This window comes from Hypomesus nipponensis, chromosome 13 (genome assembly GCF_054491055.1).
Source record: "Hypomesus nipponensis isolate SF chromosome 13, ASM5449105v1, whole genome shotgun sequence".
Classification (NCBI taxonomy): Eukaryota; Metazoa; Chordata; class Actinopteri; order Osmeriformes; family Osmeridae; genus Hypomesus; species Hypomesus nipponensis.
Window position 1 is genome coordinate 4,005,291 of NC_140373.1, and position 20,051 is coordinate 4,025,341.

Below are 20,051 nucleotides of genomic sequence, written 5' to 3' on the forward strand. Positions count from 1 at the left end.
CATAATGGTGATCTTATACGAGGTGACTTCACTACGGGCTAAAACGTTCCATTCACTTGAACTCTCCTCCCACAGGGGCTGAGCCAGCACTGAGCTCACTGGGCTGACACACCAAAGGGCTCTCCACACACGTCGAAACAAACTCCCACGCAACGAAAGGAAAAAAAGGTAATCCCACAAACGTACACCACACACTTCTGAAATCGTGCACATTCTATAGAAATACCTACCAGACTTAAAATGAGTGGGGATCGTAAAAAAAAAACGTTTCTTCCTGGCTGAGTTCACAACGGTTCACATTTACCGTGTATGAGACGCTGGGTAGCTAGCTACTGGTGAGTACATACAGTAGCCTAAACTGTTTATCTGCCCCACTCACCTCCACCTCCCTGCTCTACCCAACCCAGCGGAACAGTAGCAGGGGTCGGATACTGGCTCCCACAGCCCAGGGCGCCTGCTGGGTCACCACAGGTCAGTATGGGTCATCCTGTCATACAGCGGAGACTGATGGAGGTCCTAATCCTGCCGGTGTCATGAAGATGGATCAGATGAAAACACAGACACCCCACCCCCCACCCCCACCACCACACCCCCAGACCTGGGGCTGTGGACTGACAGAAACAGGTTTGAGGATGGACCTTTAGCTCTGACTCACACGCAACTCATTCATGCACGAACCTCTGGAATTCTCACACACACACATAAAAGGAGAAGTATTTGCCCTTTTTTGGACTGCCCCTGTACATTTAGGTTCAATTTCACTCTGTGGTACAAATCATTTGTTTTGATTTGGACTCCATAAAGCTTTCCACAAACCATTCTAAAGCTAATATTGCTTACGACTCTGTACTTAAGAGTTTTAGAATGCTCCTCTCCCTCACACATGAGCACACACACTCACACACACACACGCACACACACTAATTTACACTGACACACAGATGGCTCACAGTCTGGGCACAAATGCTGTGTAACCCCTGCTCCCTGTGGTGAGAGCAGGCCCAGATTGCCAGTAAAAAAAGGGGGATGCTTCATGGCTCAGCTATTTGCTGGGTCGATGGAAAGGGTTGGTGTGTGACCCCAAACACTTCACGCTCCTACAGGGGCAACCTGGGCAGTGTGGAGGAGCTGAGGTCGCTCCCCCACCGCACACACACACACACACACACATACACACACACACACACGCACACAGATGTTGTAAGGACAGAGGAAGAAGAATAAAGACCATCGCACAGGAAAGTCAGAACACTTTTACTGAGAGCGGCTGTAGGATTGCCATGGATCGAGGAGTGAAATGAAATTGTCACTAAAATGTTATAATCATGGTTTCTGAGTGGTATTTTGGATTTGAATTCACAGAAGCTCTAATATATTATGGGGCAAAGAGACACACGCAAGTTAGTACTTTACAGCTTATGACTTAATGTGGTCAGTGATGTCTTCGTTCATAAAATATATATTGAAATACTTTGATTGGTGCTGTATTTGATGAAACTGAACTAAATATAATTATAGGCAAAACCCAACACACTTGGCCTTCTCCTCACTATTATTATTCAAAATTATTATGTCATAAAAACAAACCATAATACCACCACAGTTCACACGCTTAATCCTCTGGTGAGAAAAAAAAGTAAAAGATACAGCCCTAAAATTCGATATTGCATCTCATTAAAAAAAGAGAGAAAAATCTCTTGGGATGTGAGAGTTGATACCAAATCCAGCCCTCTTATCACTCAGATGCTAAGTAGAGTCCTGCCAGGTGGATTTGGGCGTGTACACTCTGGTTCAAAACGTAAAACACCACTCCTCAACACTGAGAGAAAGCGCCGGTAAATTGGAAAAGACATACTCGGACGAGGAGTGTGGAGAGAAAAGGTGAAGGTTAACTTTCCTCCAAAGAGTGTCAGGCTAAATTGTGTGTCAAAAACCGCTAAGGACCCTGAAATAAGGCCGTCCCATTCCCCCACGTGGGTGGGTGTTGGCTTTAGATTTTACAGACAATGTCCCTTTAAAAGCCCTAGCGTCTGGAAAGCCCATTAGATGTGCATATAAAATTTCCCCCATGATTAATAGTTGATGAGGCAGGGCTGGACGGAGGGTAGGGTAGGCACCAACATGTGGCCTAGCCTGGGAGCTCCTCCCACAACGACTCACGTTACACTCCATAAACTTGCCACTCTTTCCCACCTATGCGTTTAAAAGGGAGGAGGGATCAGTTGTCAAGAATGCCTTTAGAACTGTGAAAACAGCCAGCCCAGATCACGGAGTTGTAGATGCTGAGCCTCCCACCAGCCACAAGCCAGTCACATCACGCCGAGTGTGTGAAAGAGAGAGCGAGAGAGTGTGAGGGAAGTGTGTACAGTGGAGCGACGGAGCAACTTTGGAGCACACACACACGCGCACACACAGAGACAGGGAAACACACGGCCACAGGAAGTCGTCCTTCCTCACCCGTTGGACTGAGGAGAGACAGGCAACCAAAGCTGACAGACCCAGACAGACCCAGACAGACTCCTGAGGTGGATGTGCAGGGAGAGGATGTGCATCTGAAGCCAGTCTTCTGAAGAGGATACCTCCACAACAGCGACGCGCACAGACAGCTCTCTGAAGGGACAACCTCTCAACATCTCAACCAAGAGCCTGACTCGAGGGCTGTGTGACTTAAGTCTGTACAGTGTGTGCGGGTGTGGAGAGTGCGTGTCCCCTGTCATGGATCAGCCGGCCAGCAGCTGCATGCGCAGCTCCCACCCCGGCAGCTCAATCTGGGGGTGTGTGAGGAACCCTCACTCGGGGGTCCCTGGCGCGGGCCTCCAGACCCCCTACCAGCAGGGCTCCTTCTCCCTGCACCAGAAGCCTGAGTTCCTGGCCTACACGGACTTCTCCACCTCCTGCCTGGTGCCGGCGCCCCATGCCGCCTACCCACGCGACGACAGACTCTACCAGGAGCCTCACGGAGGGGGCTTCCAGCACGCCGACTGGCAGTTCCCCATCTGCGAGGCGCGGGGCAGGGGGCAGGAGGCCTGTCCGGCCGGCCCCGTGGCTGTGGGGGGCGTAGGGGGGGAGATGGACAGCGTGGGGGGCGACAGGCTGCCAGGGGCAGCGCCCGGGGGTCTGGAGGGGGAGTACTCGCCGCAGAGCGTGGCGTCGTCAGCCGAGACAGAGAAGAAGAGCTCCAAGAGGAAGAGGGACACGACAGGTGAGTGTGTCACGTGTCACGTGACGCCCAGGGGAACGCTGGGAACGTGTGCCGCTAGCTGTCTGAGGAGGGAGGCGAATGACACGTACTGTTACTTACAGCTGTGCAAATACTGTGCCTGAGATTGATCATGTTTTGTTTGATAGACCAGATGCTCATATATTCACACATAGCGATTTGCGAAGTGAAACCCTAACTACGGAATCAGACATACACCCATGGACTCATTATGCTCACTGTGCTATGGCCTATGTTAGACCTGGCCATGATACCATCAGTTTCCTGACTGGCAGTTTGAACTAACAGTGTTATTAGATAGGTATGTGAAAGGTGACCACTCTGTGTTGGAGACACAGCGTGTACCAGTTGCATCCTCTCATTGTCCTCATGGCCGAACGTAAGGGTGAAAAGATGAATGTTGCATCAAACTTCACAAACCATCTGTGTTTCCTTTAAAAATAGACCATTGTTGTATTGTAGGAACATTGAGGATATCACAGGAACTCAATCAAATGAAACGGTGTTGACAAAATATTTGTGGTATGCCATGAAGTTAGTTTTAGTTGAGTATGAAACAAATATTTCATTTCAAAATGTTTAATTGCCAAAGCAAACCATTCAAATACAACATCCAGTAGCTATTCAAATTGTAAATCTTTTTCAGTTCATAAAATCAAGTTTTAGTCTTCCAATACCTCTAAGTATGATCACAACCGGATTTCTTTTCAAATTTAGCATTGTGTTTATTTTCATTCTGTCAGATCATTTCCGTTCTCATATTTCTCTTCACAATAAAAAAAAAAAAATGAAAGGAAGTTTCTGTAAGGGATATCCATGAAGTGCTGATACCTAAAGTCACACCAACTTTTAATAGCCAGCAGTTGAGGTGTAAAGGCCCTGGGAAATGTTTTTATTTATCCAGAAGTGTTGCTGAAATACTCCTAATTTCATGCTTGCTGAAAGAGTGACAAGCATGAACCTGGCTACAGGCACATCTGTTGCAGGCATCAAATTCACATTTGAGCTTTGCCATAAAACCTGTACTGGAATGAAGAAAATGTGCATCAAATATTGTATCACCCCATCAGTGTTTTCGGGATTCAGTTACAAACTAGATGCACTACTCGCTCTATGATAATCTGGTGTTGGATGAATCATTTTGACAGAAGTGTGAAGAATCAGACAGAGTGACCGACACAGGTCATTCATTTAGGAGGGAATATAGATTTTCCCCATTTTTCCTTCGGTTACCTTGTCGTAACCCTTCTTCACTGCACTGAAAACATGCCAGACCACGTCTGGTAAAATCACTTGCCTGCAACCTCACTTTTAAATTCTTATCCATTGACATTTTCCTGTCGTTAGGCCGTAACAGAATCTCCCACTGAGCACGTGCAGCACTGTAGACCACTGCCTAGGCTCCGGGTTCTAGACCAAGCCAATCAGACTGTATCAAATACATGCAAGTCTTGGGAAAATGCCCTGTGGGCCTTCAGAGTAGAGATTAGGATGGTGTGTATGGTTGTGCCTCTATGGTGGCTCACTCCATATTTTTATTCTGTGGGCTAAACTTGTACAGTACAGATCTCAGAAGGTCATTCAGTTCAACTAAAGCATTTTCAGGCATAGGCTATCCATTTATAAATATATATATATATATATATATATATATATATATATATATATATATATCTTTCATACAGTTAATGTAAGGACAATATTACATTTGTGTGAAATGAAATTATAACATTTTTATCTCTGGAATAAATCCACCAGTAATATTAGAAGACATAGGACCGGGTGACATAAGCAAAGCTGATTAAACCATTACTACTGTAAATTGTGATGTGTTTCCATTTTACCAACATCTGGCTTTCGTTTCCCAGTTCAGTAAGAAATGTAACATCATAAAACCACTATAAAACAAAACACAACTAAATTTCAATTTTATTGTGACTCAAAAACATTCCCGCACACTTGTACAGATATTGCTTGTACAGTACTGATAGCATAACAAATAGATATGTTTGAGCTTTTAGACCCAAATCACCAATTATGTCATTCTTAAAGCATTGTATCAACTGTGTTTGGATTCCAAAGTAATCACACATTTACAACTGGCTTAATTTGGTGGTAATTGAGACAAACTACTTTGGCCCACTCTGCTTAAATGCCAAATGTTGTTTGTCTTGTGGAGTCCTGCTGGGTGCGGGAGTGGCTCCACATTAGTTTACAGCCTCTGGCTGTGCAGGATATTTATTGGGGGGCTGTTCAGTGAAAACCAGTGTGTGCGCCCCCTAAATCTGTCCAACCAGGTGTTCAGCCTTGCTCACACATCTCTGACACAGCACCAGAGCGGAGCAGAACAGCTCTCTCTCAGAACACCCCAGCCTTAATGGGCCTTTAATGACGCTAATATGGCCTTCTCTACATGAGGTTGAGGCCACAGGTAAACTGTTGCTGGGTCTCTCTCTCTGTGGCATGGTCACGCACGCAACATTACATAGAGACTGGAAACACCCACTCAAAATAATTACGCGCACAAATGCGAGCTCACACACACTGACAGACGGACACAAGCCCACGCATGTGCACACACTTACCTACTCACACACACACACACACACACACACACACACACACACACACACAAAAACCAGTCTGGAGCTACACAGTCACATCTGGACTGAGCTCTGCAGTCCATTTCACAGTCTGGCTCGGAACTCTGGCAAGCACAGGGAAAAACCTCTTACTTTGACAAATTAGAACCATTTTCTTGAGATTACATCAGCATCTCGTGTCGCTACCAATGCGCAATTATCACCCAAACTCAAACCATCTAATAAAGATCTCAAGTTAAAGAAGAGAGAAAATTATAATTAGCTCTCATTTATTTTCCTTGAAAATAAGAGCAATTTCTTTTTTTTACCATCCTTCACATTGTCTCATGTAACCATGTAAAAACCATGAACAATAATAACTGAACAAATTTGGTCCATAGACACTGACAAATCGATGTGTTGCGTGGACATAATTCCACCACAACTATCGTATGCTATCGTGCCAACGCTTTGCTACTTTTCATCCAGTCTGGGAGGACCAGGGGCTGTCAGGTTGTGTCACAAAGCCCCGAGACGGCTGTCCGGGCTGGGGAGAAGAGCAGACGGCTGTCCAGGCTGGGGAGGAGAGCCGTCCCTGAGACACACGCATTCGAGCCGGACACATCCCCCGTCTTTGTTCTTTTGTTAGAGGCTTTAACGATGTTCCGCTGCATTCCTCCCTAACTCAAGCCCTCCGTGGGCCGAGCTGGTGGCCCCAGTCCTGGGCTGCGGTCCCACCCTCCCTCCCTCCGTTGGGGCTCTGACGGCAGGGTGGGCTGTGTCTGACTGGTGGTCTTTCTCAGTTAGACCAGGGTTCAAATGTCCCCTTTGTAGTTGGGGTTTGTTGGCCAGTAATGTCAGTGAGGTCTACGTAATAAATGGCCATGCTGGGTCACTGATTGGCCGCAAAGAAAGTTATGAATTGCTTGTTAAGTGAACTTGCATGTAAACACACGCTGGCAATATCCTTCAGCACGTAGTCTCCAAGCTGCAAGTGTGTGTAAAGAGTACAGACTGTCTCCTCGAGGATTTGTAGCACAACTGTGTCTTTGTTTAGAAACTGGGCACCTGACTAGAGTGAAGTGCACTGATGACCACTGCATTGTGAGATCATGATGTCCAACCAACAGTCTCATTGTGAACACTTAACATTCTTTTTTCCTTCTCCTCCCTTTTCCGTTCTCCAGACATCCAGGACTCCAGCTTCAAGGTCGACTCGAACTGCAAAGCGAGGAAGGAGCGCACTGCGTTTACCAAGGAGCAGCTCCGGGAACTGGAGGCAGAGTTCACCCACCACAACTATCTGACCAGGCTGCGGCGGTACGAGATAGCAGTCAACCTGGATCTCACAGAGAGACAGGTAAACACCCCTCACTCCCAGCGTGGGCTGACTGGAGGCTGCTTCACACAGGCTAAAACACAGACAATCGTAGACAAATCTTTTACTGTCTACTTCAAATAGCGGCCCACACACAATAAATCCATCTCGTCAATGAAAACTTGCCAAAACAATTAGATTTGAGTGTTTTAGGTGATAGTAACAATAATACAGATGGAATATATGTAAATCGATCCCCCTATGATGGCTTGGACCACTGTGAAGCTCTCTCTACCATTAGCAGATTGGGTTTACTTCTAAATACGAGTGTCGAAACCAGTTTAAAACGACTCTGCGTCTTTCAGAGTGGGCGGCAGGCAGATCTTGGTGAGAGCGAGCTAACATTTGTAAGAGGTCTGCAGGTCTTCCTCCTCCTCCTCCTCCTCCCCAGCCCCCAGACCTAGTCCCAGTCCCAGTCCCAGTCCCTGTCCCAGCCACTGCTAATGAGGCCTCAGTTCCTTAGTGACCCGACTCCTAGATGACATTCCCAGGCCTCTGGCCGCAGAGAGCCCGTCTGGTCCCAGCTCGGCTCTGGGGTCCTTGCGCAGCTCCCAGCGCGACCTTTTTTCCGATGCGTCCTACACGTTTTGGCACAACGCCGTCCTGTCAGGCCCAGGGAGCAGGCAATATCGGAAGACAAGAGAGACTTTTATTAATAGTGTGGGAACAGATGTCGTTTTGTTGCCGTGGGGGAACGCCGCGTTTGACATTTGGGGGTCAAGTATGGCCTGGTCAGAAACGGAGGGGCTAGTCCACGCAGTGTGGTGCTGGAGCGGACTCAGGGGAAATGATGTCATAATTCCGGTGTATAGATGCTAAACGACTGAATTCATCCTGCTTACAAACCACAGCACCCCAGCAGCGATGACGGTATACAGAGCTGTGAGCGAACGCATCCTGCTTAGTGTCCCTGTTGATCCCTGTGACTTCGCTGATGTTCTGAAGGGTTGCAGACATCTAATAATGTGGCTAATTTCACACCAGACTGTCCCTGGTTAGTGTGAAGCGTAACAGTTATCAGCTGTCACGATCACATTCACTACGTTCGTGTTTACAATCAGGACATGTTTTGAGCTTCTCTGTTTACTCGCTCGAGTTCTGCGCATTCCAAGCTAAATCCCCCCCCCCCAAAATAAATAAATAAATAATAATATTGTGACTGGTAAACACTTGTTTGTCCCTCCTCCAGGTGAAAGTGTGGTTCCAGAACAGAAGGATGAAGTGGAAGAGAGTGAAAGGAGGACAACCAGCCTCCCCTAACGACCTGGAGACAGACGACATAGACTCGGCAGCGTCGCCCAGCTCGGAGTAATCCGGGGCCTGGAGCCCAGGCATGCCCACCTCAACTGGACATCAACCCCTCACCTCTCTGGGCAGTTAGCCAACAGGAACAGAGCATTTCTAAAGGACTCCCCCCCCCCCCAGTCACCTCTGGACGAATCTCTTTGTGTCTCTTATTGTAAATACTGAAGTGGCCGTTCAGTCAAAAGTAAATGTGTTTTACATTCAAAGTATTTTGTGTAAATTCAATTGCAGGATGTTAGACTGAGTTGGAGAGTAGTGAAAACAATCATAAAATCTAAATGTTTCAGGGCAGAGAGTAGTGACAGTTTTTAGTTTTGTGATAACATGTCAGGTTTGTGATTTTATTGTGTTTGAGAACATCTTCGCAGATGGCATATAGTAATCATGGCCTTTGACGCTTGACTAAAACCACCTGCAAAAATTCAAACCGTTTCAGTATTGCCAAACCATAAGTGCCTCGAGATCAGATTTTTTTCAAGGTTGTGCTGTCAGGTTTTCCTTGAATATACTTTTCCTGTCAAACAAGTTTCCTTTTTTTGTACTTTTCTTTTTTATGTTTGAATGGTATTGATAATACACAGATGTTGCTTCTTGGAATCTGCAAAAGAATAAATCTGTTGTAAAAATGAGAATACCGTGATAATTTCTTCCATGTTATTTAGAGTTATGAAGTGACAGTTTGTGATGCTTTATTTGTGGGTTGCACAGATGTCTCTGACTGTGTGTGTGTGTGCGTGTGCGTGTGCGTGTACGTGTGTGTGTGTGTTTGTGTGTGTGTGTGTGTTTGTAAGGGACTGTGTAAAAGTGTATCTGTGTGTGTGTGTGTGGGAGTGACAGAGAAAGCGACAGAAAGAAAAAAGAGCAAAAGGGCGAGAAAGGGAGAGAGAATGATTGAAAGGAAAACAGAGGTTCCTCGAGTATGTAACTTGCCTCATTATCTTCATTAATACCTCAGGTGGAGAGGGATATCCCTAAATGGAGATCTGATTAACCTAATTCACGCCCACACAGATGCAGGCCTAGCAGGGTAATCCCAGAGGATGTTGTCATTCTGGCGAGAGGTCCGGTTTAAAAGCTCTGCAGGCAGATTTTTATGATTGAGCCAAATTGACCTGACATGCAATGACATGGGCATAAGTGGACGTGAGTATGCGGTGTATGAATCACAGTCGCCACGGACACCATCGCTGTCGTTCCAATCAGCTCACAAAGGGCTATTAACCTGACAAGGTGGGGCCTGGCTTCCAAGCCCTGTTTGGCCCCCAAACTATTTTCAACGGAAGCATCTGGAAGGGGCCAATTTGATCTCAACTGGAGTGGAACTCAGACAAGCCCACGCTAGGGGCCCCCAGGACCAGAAGTCTGCTGGCTGACCACTTGTGTATGATGGAAAGGGGAAATAATAGGTGGGTATGGGTGAAAAGACGGCTTCTCAAGTACAGGATGTTGTTGTAGCAGGTAGCCAGTCATCCAATTTCCTGCTTCCCAAAGAAAACAAGAGGTAAAGCTTAGGAGTCCGGGGAGGCACAATGGTGGGCCTATGCTCGGCGTGGACGGCCAAACAAAGACTTTGGAGGTTACTGGCCTCTCTGTACGGCCGCCGGGGGGGGTGAGTTCCACACACCCTCTGCAGGGGTCAAGTGTTACTGTACAGCTGACCCCCTAGCCCCCTACAGCTGCACGTTACGAGACGATCCCCTCATCCCTGACTCCTCATCCAGCCGCCCTATTAGGCACTATTATTGTATTAGTGGTAATAGCAGTCAAAATAAACCATGTCCAATTGTAATGATAGTATTAATATCACTAGTGTAAACCAATGAACTTGGAATGTTGTTCTTTCACCACTGAGGTTTCTTTAAAAGGTAGAGGGATGGCCAAATGTATGTATTAGATTTAATTGGATGGTATTGTGTTTAGGCTTGCCAAAACACTGCAGTTGGTCCAAATGGTTGGTATCTCTATCAATTTAGCAAGATGAACTATTACCTAAAAAGAGCCCTTCCACAGAGTAAAAACATATTTTCTTTCCCTCTCACTAATCTTGTACATCTTGTTACGTTTTATTGATTTAACATAGATTCCCTTTCTCTGGGGAATAGCACAAGAACGAGCAACAAAACTTCACGTGACTAGGCTCTGAATGTAGTCGTTCTCCATATTTGGCAGATCCTGGTTGACCGTGGCAGAGAATTAAAGAAGGTAGTGCGGTTTCTCAAAATAAAGACTGGCAGGACCGTCAATATCCATCCAGCCCTGATTATGATAGCAGATTTAGTGGAAGGACGTTCTTTAAATAAGTCCTGACTGTGCTTTGTGAATGTGACCTTTTTCTGCGGGAAGCGCAATAACAGCAGTCATAAGAAAACATTTGTCAGAGCTTGGACGACCAGCTAGTGACTTCACCCTAAAACGCAACAGGGACATTCCTGAAATGGCCCTTCAAAGTACCATTGCATCTGAAAGCAAAGATTACCGAGTTAACCTGCCAAACTGACCCAAATATTCTATTTATGTAAATACATCTCGACCATACTACCACTCCTATGCTAAAAACGGGTTATTTGTGGATTAATGCTATTTGTGGCTAGATGGTTTGCAGTGCAGTATTATTTCCATTTTTGTACTTTTCCAAGCTTAAACTTAGACATTACACACACGATTCGGTGCACTTCAACAGAAGACTATTCACTATTCTTGTAATGTTCACATAAAATACGTTCTTAAAAATTTTTCAGATTGAGGCCTTCAGAGAAGGCATTTAAAATGTGTTCTCTCCTAGTATACTGCAGTCACTTCAGGTTGGTCACAGACCTTTATTTTGAAGGCTGAAGTCTAACCAGTCTCAGGGAGGAAAGGAGCCTGATGGATAGCCGGAGGAGTGAAGGTCAGAGCTGAGAAGCAGCCATTTAAATGAAAGCGTGTCCTTCATGACCTGACTCTGCTGGGGTCCATCTGCATGGTGTTATTGTTTACTGAGGTAACATATCACTGCTGACATCAAAGATCCCTCCTGCACTCTGACGAGGGGACTCACGGAAGGACCCGCTGAGAAAACAGCCAATACGGTGAGTGAGAGTTATGATAACACACAAATGACAATGCAGGAGTGTGTGTGTGTGTGTGTAAGCTGATGGTATTGTATTCTTAAAAAATATATTTCATGTCTTCAGATAATTTTTTTCTCACTAATCATTAAACAAATACATTCAAGTTTTTTTTTTTTTTTTTTTATCAATGCTGTTCTTGAGGGACCTTGTCTCCTGCTATCACCTCAGAGAACTTGTGACCCACTCATTGACCCACTTGCCGCACTCTGCCTGGGGCCGTTCGCTGTGCCTGCTATAAATGAACCAAAGGTAACCCATCATTTTAATATGCCGTAATTCCTATTTTCATTCAGTCTGTTGTTGGCCTCCCCAGTTTTTACCCCATCGTGCAGATGTAACCCAGACGTGTCTCACCTAGCTCCAGACTGCCAAGTAAAAGACAAGAGTACACTGGGTTTCGTCAGGAGAAATAGACCCAGGAGAGACCTAATGTAACAAGACAGACCTCCCTCGTTCCCCCCTCCCCGCCCCCCCCCCCCTCAGTTCCTCGCACAGGGGCTGAGAGACAGAGACACATCCTCTCTTTCTTTTCATCTTCATTGTTATTTTAGGCCACCTGCTAATCCAGTCCTCTTCCTCTTTCTTCTTTTCTTTCGTCAGCTCCCTCTCTCCCTTTCTCCCTCTCTCCCTCTCTCCCTCTCTCCCTCTCTCCCTCTCTCCCTCTCTCCCTCTCTCCGTCCGCCCGTCCGCCCGTCCGCCCGTCCGCCTCTCACACATGCTGGGCGGAGAGAGCGCGGTACGGGGGAGAGGGAGAAGGAAGTGTCCTCCGCACATCCTCCCAAGACAGCAGTTGTGCTGAAGGAGGGAGACAAGGAAAGGAGTGTGTGTGTGTGGGTGTGTATGTTTCAGAAAGAGAGAGAGAGAGAGAGAGAGAGAGAGAGAGAGAGAGAGAGAGAGAGAGAGAGAGAGAGAGAGAGAGAAATGGAGAACGAGAGGGAAAGAAAATGTGTGTGTGGGTGAGTGTGCATGGGAGAACATGCATGGTGGTGTGTGTGTGTGTGTGTGTGCATGTGAGTGTGTGTGCCTGTGAGTGTGTGTGCCTGTGAGTGTGTGTGCATGTGAGTGTGTGTGTGTGTGTGTGATTGTGTGTGCATGTGAGTGTGTGTGTGTGTGTGTGCATGTGAGTGTGTGTGCATGTGAGTGTGTGTGAGTGTGTGTGCATGTGAGTGTGTGTGTGTGTGTACCGGGGGGTATGAAGCACTCTGGCTCAGCAGCTTGTGGTCAGTGAAAGTCACTGGTGCACTCCTCCCTCTCTCCAACCCTTCCATCCCTCCATCCTCCCGTCTCCTGTGATTAGCGGCTCCTTGAGGACAGATAAATCTTCCATTTCCATTGCACAATCAGTCAAGATGGGCCCAGGTCCAGCAGCGCAACGTTAAATTATCCAGCACTTCCTGCAAAAGCTTCTTCAGACGGTTCCTTTAGCCAAGTGGATACCAGAAGTGCTAGGCCTTGGGACCCTCTCTATTGCTCCCTCTGGCTGGCAGGGCTGACCTGCTCAGCCCAAACCCAACATGGAGTCAGGATATCCGCCAGCAGTTTGACTCAAAGCATCATCACACAGAGGACCACTTCATCGTGCTGCTCGCTAAGACGAATGTGGAGGGTCTTGTTCAGGAGACACACGGAAAGAACACAACCAGGTTCCAGGCACTGGAGCCAGAGATGTCACAATGATTGATCGAAATCATAACATCTCTCAAAACACTGTAAAACATTGATACATTACAGATATTCAAGATGTATTGATGTTTCATCATACTGACAGTAAAAAAGGCTTTGTCTCCAGACAAGACAAGCTATCGACTACCACAAACAAAACTCCGGCATAAAACAGGGACTCATCTAAATCACACTGGATATCTCCATATCTCCATGTAAAACAAAGACCTTTCGAGATGAATCGATTTTTTGCTCTCATCCCAGCAAAGCAAAACTTCTCCCCTCCCAGCAGAGCTGTGATCTCTCCTCCCGGTGGAACAGCGGTATTTGTCTCATGGTAAGACTATACTTAGTCTAGCAGAGGTTAGCAGCGGTAGCCCTCATCAGTACAAAAGCCCTTTGAGTCCCCTCCCACACAGACAGCTGATCCCTCCGTCCAAACAGGCCAGGTCTGGGGGATGCTGGGAAATGGTGTTGGCAGCCATGGCATCACCCAGCAGAGGACCCATCCATCAGCACAGTTCCCAGAGTGCACTGGGGCCTACGCTGTCATAAAGGTGTCATGGCTGCCAGACGTTCGTCTGCGTCCAACAAAGAGCCCGCTGTCTCTGGCGGAGGATCTGAGCTTCTGTCTGGTGCTGGGGGTGGTGGGGGTGCTGGGGGTGGGGGTGTCTTCAGAGTATTATATGTCTTATGTACACATCTTAGGTAAAGATGGTTTGCCGTGAAATTGAAATAGCATGGTTGATGAGTCATGCTGTGTAGCGTCCATTGTAGTAGTGTTGCTGATACAAATTTGAATCGAGTGTTGTTGTTGGTGCCGATGTTTTGGTCATTATGCTAAGCTAGATCTGTGGAGATGATTCTAGTGAGACTGTGTTGGTGTAAAAAGGAAGTTTGGAGCATGAGTGATCAATAAATATCTCGGGTTAGTGTGCATCAGGCTCACATTTACTACCGCCAATAAATTCCAAGGATTCGGGTTTCCATACAAACTTTTAAAGGAAAGATGACAGGAACTTTCAAATACAGGTGCTGTCATAAAAACTTCACCAGGAGGAGCCTACGATATACCGCCACCAATATGTAGAGTTTCTGTGTATCAAAGGGTTGTATTGTTTCTGCTTGAACCAGGTCGTGTGTACATTTGTGTGTGTTTTAGGTTAGGGTGTGAGGCTGTTCTTTGGGTTCATGTACACTCAAGGCAACTCAACCCTGGGAAAGCTGGAGAAGGGGGAAACAGGTTTCACGCTTGACTGCCTGGGTGAGAGAAAAAAAAGAGGCAAAACAGAAATGGTCCACATACTGTGGACTCTCACGTAACTTGCCTTGAGGAGTCAATATGTGAATGTGGCAAAGTGCTCCCTCACATCTGAATCTCACAGAATACTTTAATGTACGCTGACACAGCCACACAGCGGGGCCCACTCTGTAGATCCCTGCAGCCCTTCATGTCTGCGCTCCCCTTCTCTCCGGCTGCTCTCCCGCTGTGAGAGAACTCCAGTCTGCGGGGGTGACCGCACTCACCTGCACCAACCGACCGAACCTGGAACTCTGCCAGGCCCGGCTGTGAGGCGGAGCAGCCCTCCAGTTCCAGGACCTCCCTCCCATCCATCCTTTCCACCTCCTCCATCCATCCATCCCACCATCCATCCTCCTCTGCAACTCCAACTCCCAGAAGACCCCCAGAGACGGAACCCGAGTCCGTGGCTGGAGCCCGTGGCGTGACAGGGGGGGATTTCTGGAGCCTGGCCTGTGTTATTCTCCGTCCCGCACTGTCTTTCATCAGGTCCCGTCCTCCAGCGCTGGCCTCGCAGACCGGTCCAGTGTACGGTTACACCGTCCTGGGCCCCCTGTCTGCAGCACGTGGGTGGATGATTTCTAACACATGGAGACCCCCGGGGGCCCGTCCAGCGAAAACAATGGAGGACCTGTCAGTGCACCGGGCCCCCGCCACAGGACGGCGAGCGGTGATGTCACACCCCTTCACACCCACCCACGTCTACAACCCCTTGCCCTCGTCCCAGACTCCAATTAACACCTGTTTTCAGATCCCCAGTCCTCCACTAGCCGTCCCCCCCATCCTCACCCCAGAATGAGCTGATTGTGTGTTTGAGTGTGTGTGTGTGTGTGTGTGTGTGTACAGTCTGGGTTAGATCCCAGGATTAGGTCTCTCGGTCCAGCTGCACGTCCCTCACACCTCCTCAGGATAGTGATCTGGCCTGGGGTGACACTCCCAGACCTATGCAACTGACACACAACACCCCAGCTCCAGTGTGCGTTAGCAAGCTGCCTGATGCCTACAGGATTAGCCTGGTTCAGCCAGGGAGCTGGCTAGCTGGATTTCTTAGCTATAAACATGGACCCTAGCGAGTCCGCTGTTCAAAAGGAGTTGCGGCGGATGTCGGCAAATGAGAGACATTTAAAGTCAAACAGTCCAACGGGGCCTCAGACTGCACTCTGGGTAAAATTGAAGCTTTTGACTGCAGCTTTAGCACAGTTTCTCTCCCCGTGACAGTAACAGAAAACATCCAGCTATTCCAATCCTTTCCAGTTGTTTGAAAGGAGATATATGCGAGCAATAACCAGGATCCATCATCGCCCGCCAGCACTGGAAAATGAACAAAACAAGAAGGAACACAATACAGAGGAGGAGGACGGGGGAGGAGGACGGGGGGTGACCAACCCCCACCAGGCCCCCCGAAAGCTGGCTAATGAGCTGACTTGCTGATGGTGTTACCGTGGGGGGGAGGGGAGACGGGGGTGTAGGGAGACGGGGGCAAGTCCCGGTGGGATGGTCGAGAGTCCGTAGAGCCGTCGCACACGCCAGGCGTACAGAGTGAGGAGAGCCATCCATCACGTTAGGGGGGGGGGGCCGAGGGGGTCAGCGAGGGGGGGGGGGGGAACACGGCGGCCAAACCATAACAATATGTGTGTGTGTGGCCATTGTTAGGCCGAGCAGGAGTCATTGTGTGTGTGTGTGTGTGTGTGTGTGTAACCGGGAGCCTCCACAACCACACCCTCACGGCCCCAGAGTGTGACTCAATACCTGGCAGCTCCCATAGCGGGAAGGGGGAGGGGGGGAGGGGGGCAAGGGTGGGGGGGGGGGGGGGGCAAGGGTGGAGGGGGTGGCTGATGGGAATTAACCGACGCACCTTTCCCTTTCACACACAGGGACAGACCTATACATATGGATGCACACACACACACACACACGCAGACACACACACACACACAGTAGTGGTGCAGTGAAAATGCTACTGTGTATCCTGTCCTACTCATTTGAAGGGGAGAGGTTAGCGTAACAAAGCCTCCAGCTAGCAGCCCAACTTCTTTCATATTTAGATAGAGCTAGCAAGGTAGAGCTAGGCAGAGTTAAAACAGGATCTACATTTCATCGTGAACATTACCGTAATTAGGCTTATGTAGAAACATATTGGAAGTGAGTTTGGTTTTAATGTGATCCCCTCATCCTAACTCTGGCTCATCTCTGTGTTAGTTCCGGTGTTTACATCAGATCACCCTACAGAGAGGAGCCTGAGATTCTGACACCATCTGGAGCTGTTGACATACCCCCACTGTAAACACCGTACAACACCAATGATAGGCAACCAGGGGAGGCCACAGAACAACAGGCCCTTGGCTGACACAAGTAGCTCATGCAAGGAAAAAACCTGCCAAACGTACCGGTGAGGAATGATGCCAACTGTGAGATCCTGGAGGATACACGCGATATTCAACATTCCTACTGGTGTTGGTATCTAATAAGGCTGGGGCTTCCAAAAGGATTTAGACACAGCATTTGTCTATTATGGCTATCTAGGTCCACATCTCATCATCAGGCAAGGTGGGGAAACACAAGCTACATGGCCAGCTGGTGTGACAGCCTCTTATTCCCATCCTCTCTCCAAGAAGCTCTGACAGAATCGGACCCACACCCTCTTCTTTTCCCAAACACTTGGCCCGAAAAACACCACCTTCCTCAAATACCTCATCATCGCCAGCTCTCTCCCTAACAACACCAACCTCATCACTCCATTCTCCTCTTCCCCTTTTCCATTCTCGTCCCCCTCTCCCTCCACAAACCCAAAGACAGGAAATCTACTCTTACAGCGATTACGCTCAAATTTGCCTCTGTCTGAAGGGAAGTCTCACAGTATTCAGGAGTCTCAGGCGTGTTTGGCTGTAATCCAATTCCTGCCAAGCGATCACCTTTCAGACCCGGCCCCTGAGTTATTACAGCGCGGCCCTTCACAGCTCTGCAAGCGCACCACAGCGTAGGGCCCAGCCTGCCTGCCGTTCCACAGCCAGATCCCCGAATTGCATGCTGGGGATTTCCGCCGCAGGTGTCAGAGTCTTTCTTCTCCCCCCTCCTCCTTCCCTTCCCTCCCTCCCTCTTCCCCTACCTACCTCCCTCCCTCCCTCTTCCTCCTCCTGTCAATTCTTCTCTTCTTGACGAGTGCTGTAATTCCCTCCTCCCTCGCTCCTTCTCTCCCTCGCCCTGGGTTCTTCCACACACAGGCACTTCCAGATTGTTCTCATTTAGTCTGGCGAGGTCCCGGCCCTCCTGTCCCACACAGACCAGAGCTACTCGCTCGCCCCTCTCTTTCTTTCACTCTCACTCTCTATCTTTCGGATTCTTTTGCTCTCTCTTTCTCTCTGTCTTCTTCTCCTTACGTTCCTCCCGTCCATGTCTCATCTTTCCATATCTTATCTCTCTCTCACGCTCTCTCTCTCTCTCTCTCTCTCCCTCTCTCGCTCTCTCTCTCTCTCTCTCTCTCTCTCTCTCTCTCTCGCTCTCTCTCTCTCTCTCGCTCTCTCTCTCTCTCTCTCTCTCTCTCTCTCCCTCTCTCGCTCTCTTTTCTTACTTCCCTCTCTGGGTTTTACAAGTCCAAGCAGCTGGCTCGCCCACTAATTCCCCTGGGCTGGTGAATAGTTAAAAAGATAAAGCCCAAGGTAGGTGACAGAAGGGAAAGTTGGAGGCTCAACACCAAAGGAACATTAGAGGGTTATGTCTATCGGGGGTTTGGGGGGGGGGGGGGGGGGTAGGAAGGTTGTGGGAGAAAGAGCTTTGTTATTCTTAAATCGTGTGATTTTCTTATGAACCATGAAATGCAAAATTAAGGCCACAGTTATACAGCAATTTGTAGGTCAGCAGTTGACAGCTGCCATCCTGTCGATTTTGTGTATGTCCAGACTATCCATAGTTGGGGTGACAAATGTTGTTTTCTGTTTACTCTCTCTCTCTCTCTCTCTCTGTCTCTATCTCTCTCTCTCTCCCACACATGGAAGCAGACCTTCCTCTAAGGGAACAGCACAGTAGCTAGTGCTCCTGCTGTCTAGCTAACAGGGAAGCCATGTTGTTTGTGTTGTAACTGCTGCCTGTGAACCAGAGCACTGGTGCTAAAACATTCTTAAAATCACAGCCGTGATTGAATATTTACCTTACACTAATCCAGCCATGGTTTACTCCGTCCTTGCTCTCATAATAACGGAGGGAAGTAGACACAATCTAAACGGTTGGGGGGTGGGCGGAGGGGTTGGGGGGGTGAGGAAGGGAGCCCCTCTCGCTCAACAGCACCTCATCTTGACCCTTTGTGAAAACCAGTAGACACATTGGAGGAAACCTGATCGGCAGCGAAAACAAGTATGAAGTCAGATCTTTATTTAAGGAGCCAGGCCACAGGTCTGTGATATCCAGGAGGAGGTGGGGAGGGGGTGAGGGGTCTGGTGAGGCTGTGCTCTCTGTCTGTCTCTCCCTGTCTCTCCCTGTCTCTCCCTTTTCCTCCCTCCCTCTCTCTCTCTCTCTCTCTCTCTCTCTCTCTCTCTCTCTCTCTCTCTCTCTCTCTTAGAGGTATTTTCTGAATGCTTGCCAGGAAAGTTTAATGGCTGTGGAATTTGGACAGGAAAAAAGCGCCTGGAAGTTTCAGAGGAAGCAGGGATTTGTGCCTCACGCAGGGCAGGCAGCACCTCTGTTTGTGAGAGAGAGAGAGAGAGAGAGAGAGAGAGAGAGAGAGAGAGAGAGAGAGAGAGAGAGAGAGAGAGAGAGAGAGAGAGAGAGAGAGAGAGAGAGAGAGAGAGAGAGAGAGAGAGAGAGAGAGAGAGAGAGGGGAAGAGAGAGAGAGACGGAGAATGAAAGACAGGGAGGAAGAGCGTCAAACCTTTTTTCCAACGAGCAGCGTAAGCCCTTGGGGGACAGCCCTCAGACAGGCAGGCCACATTCAGCCAACCCCACACATGCCTGCGTACGCAAAGAACAATGCAAGCAGAGACTGCCAGACACACCGACACGCACACAAAAATGCATGCTCACACACACACATGCACACACCCTTTACAAAAACACACCGCTACGCATTTCAACGCACACACATTTACATCATACAATGGAACTGATACTCCCTCACACACGCCACACACAAACACTCACAGACACCGTTTACGTTGCCGCTAAATGCTATATCAGTTTAAAAACCCATCTTAAGACCATCACCTGAAACCTTAGTCCAGCTGTTTCTCCATCCCTACCAGACAGCCAGGGGCAGGGCCTCTCTCTAGGTTCCCAGGCTGGGAGAGGAGACAGTGATGAGGGGCTGAGCAAAGTGGCCAGATGCCCTTCAGGCCTCCATATCACTCAAGGCCCGGTCTGCCTGCAGTCTTACCCATGGCTGTGGCTCTAAAGAGTGCCCCCCCCCCCTCCCCCCAGCCATGTCACCAGTATTGGCAGCACCTTCGCCTGCTCCCCATCCTTCACCCTACACCTCCTGCCAGGGCCCCAGCCCCATGACCAGGCA

At 48.5% G+C, this 20,051-nt stretch overlaps 1 protein-coding gene across 1 annotated transcript; it reads left to right on the forward strand.

Moving 5' to 3' along the window:
- Positions 1-2,230: 2,230 nt before the first annotated feature.
- Positions 2,231-9,117, forward strand: meox1 (mesenchyme homeobox 1). The gene is made up of 3 exons (XM_084670976.1): positions 2,231-3,202; positions 6,990-7,162; positions 8,370-9,117. Exons 1-3 carry the CDS (start codon positions 2,716-2,718, stop codon positions 8,490-8,492), a joined length of 783 nt encoding a protein of 260 aa, XP_084527102.1. The 5' UTR covers positions 2,231-2,715; the 3' UTR covers positions 8,493-9,117.
- Positions 9,118-20,051: the final 10,934 nt, after the last annotated feature.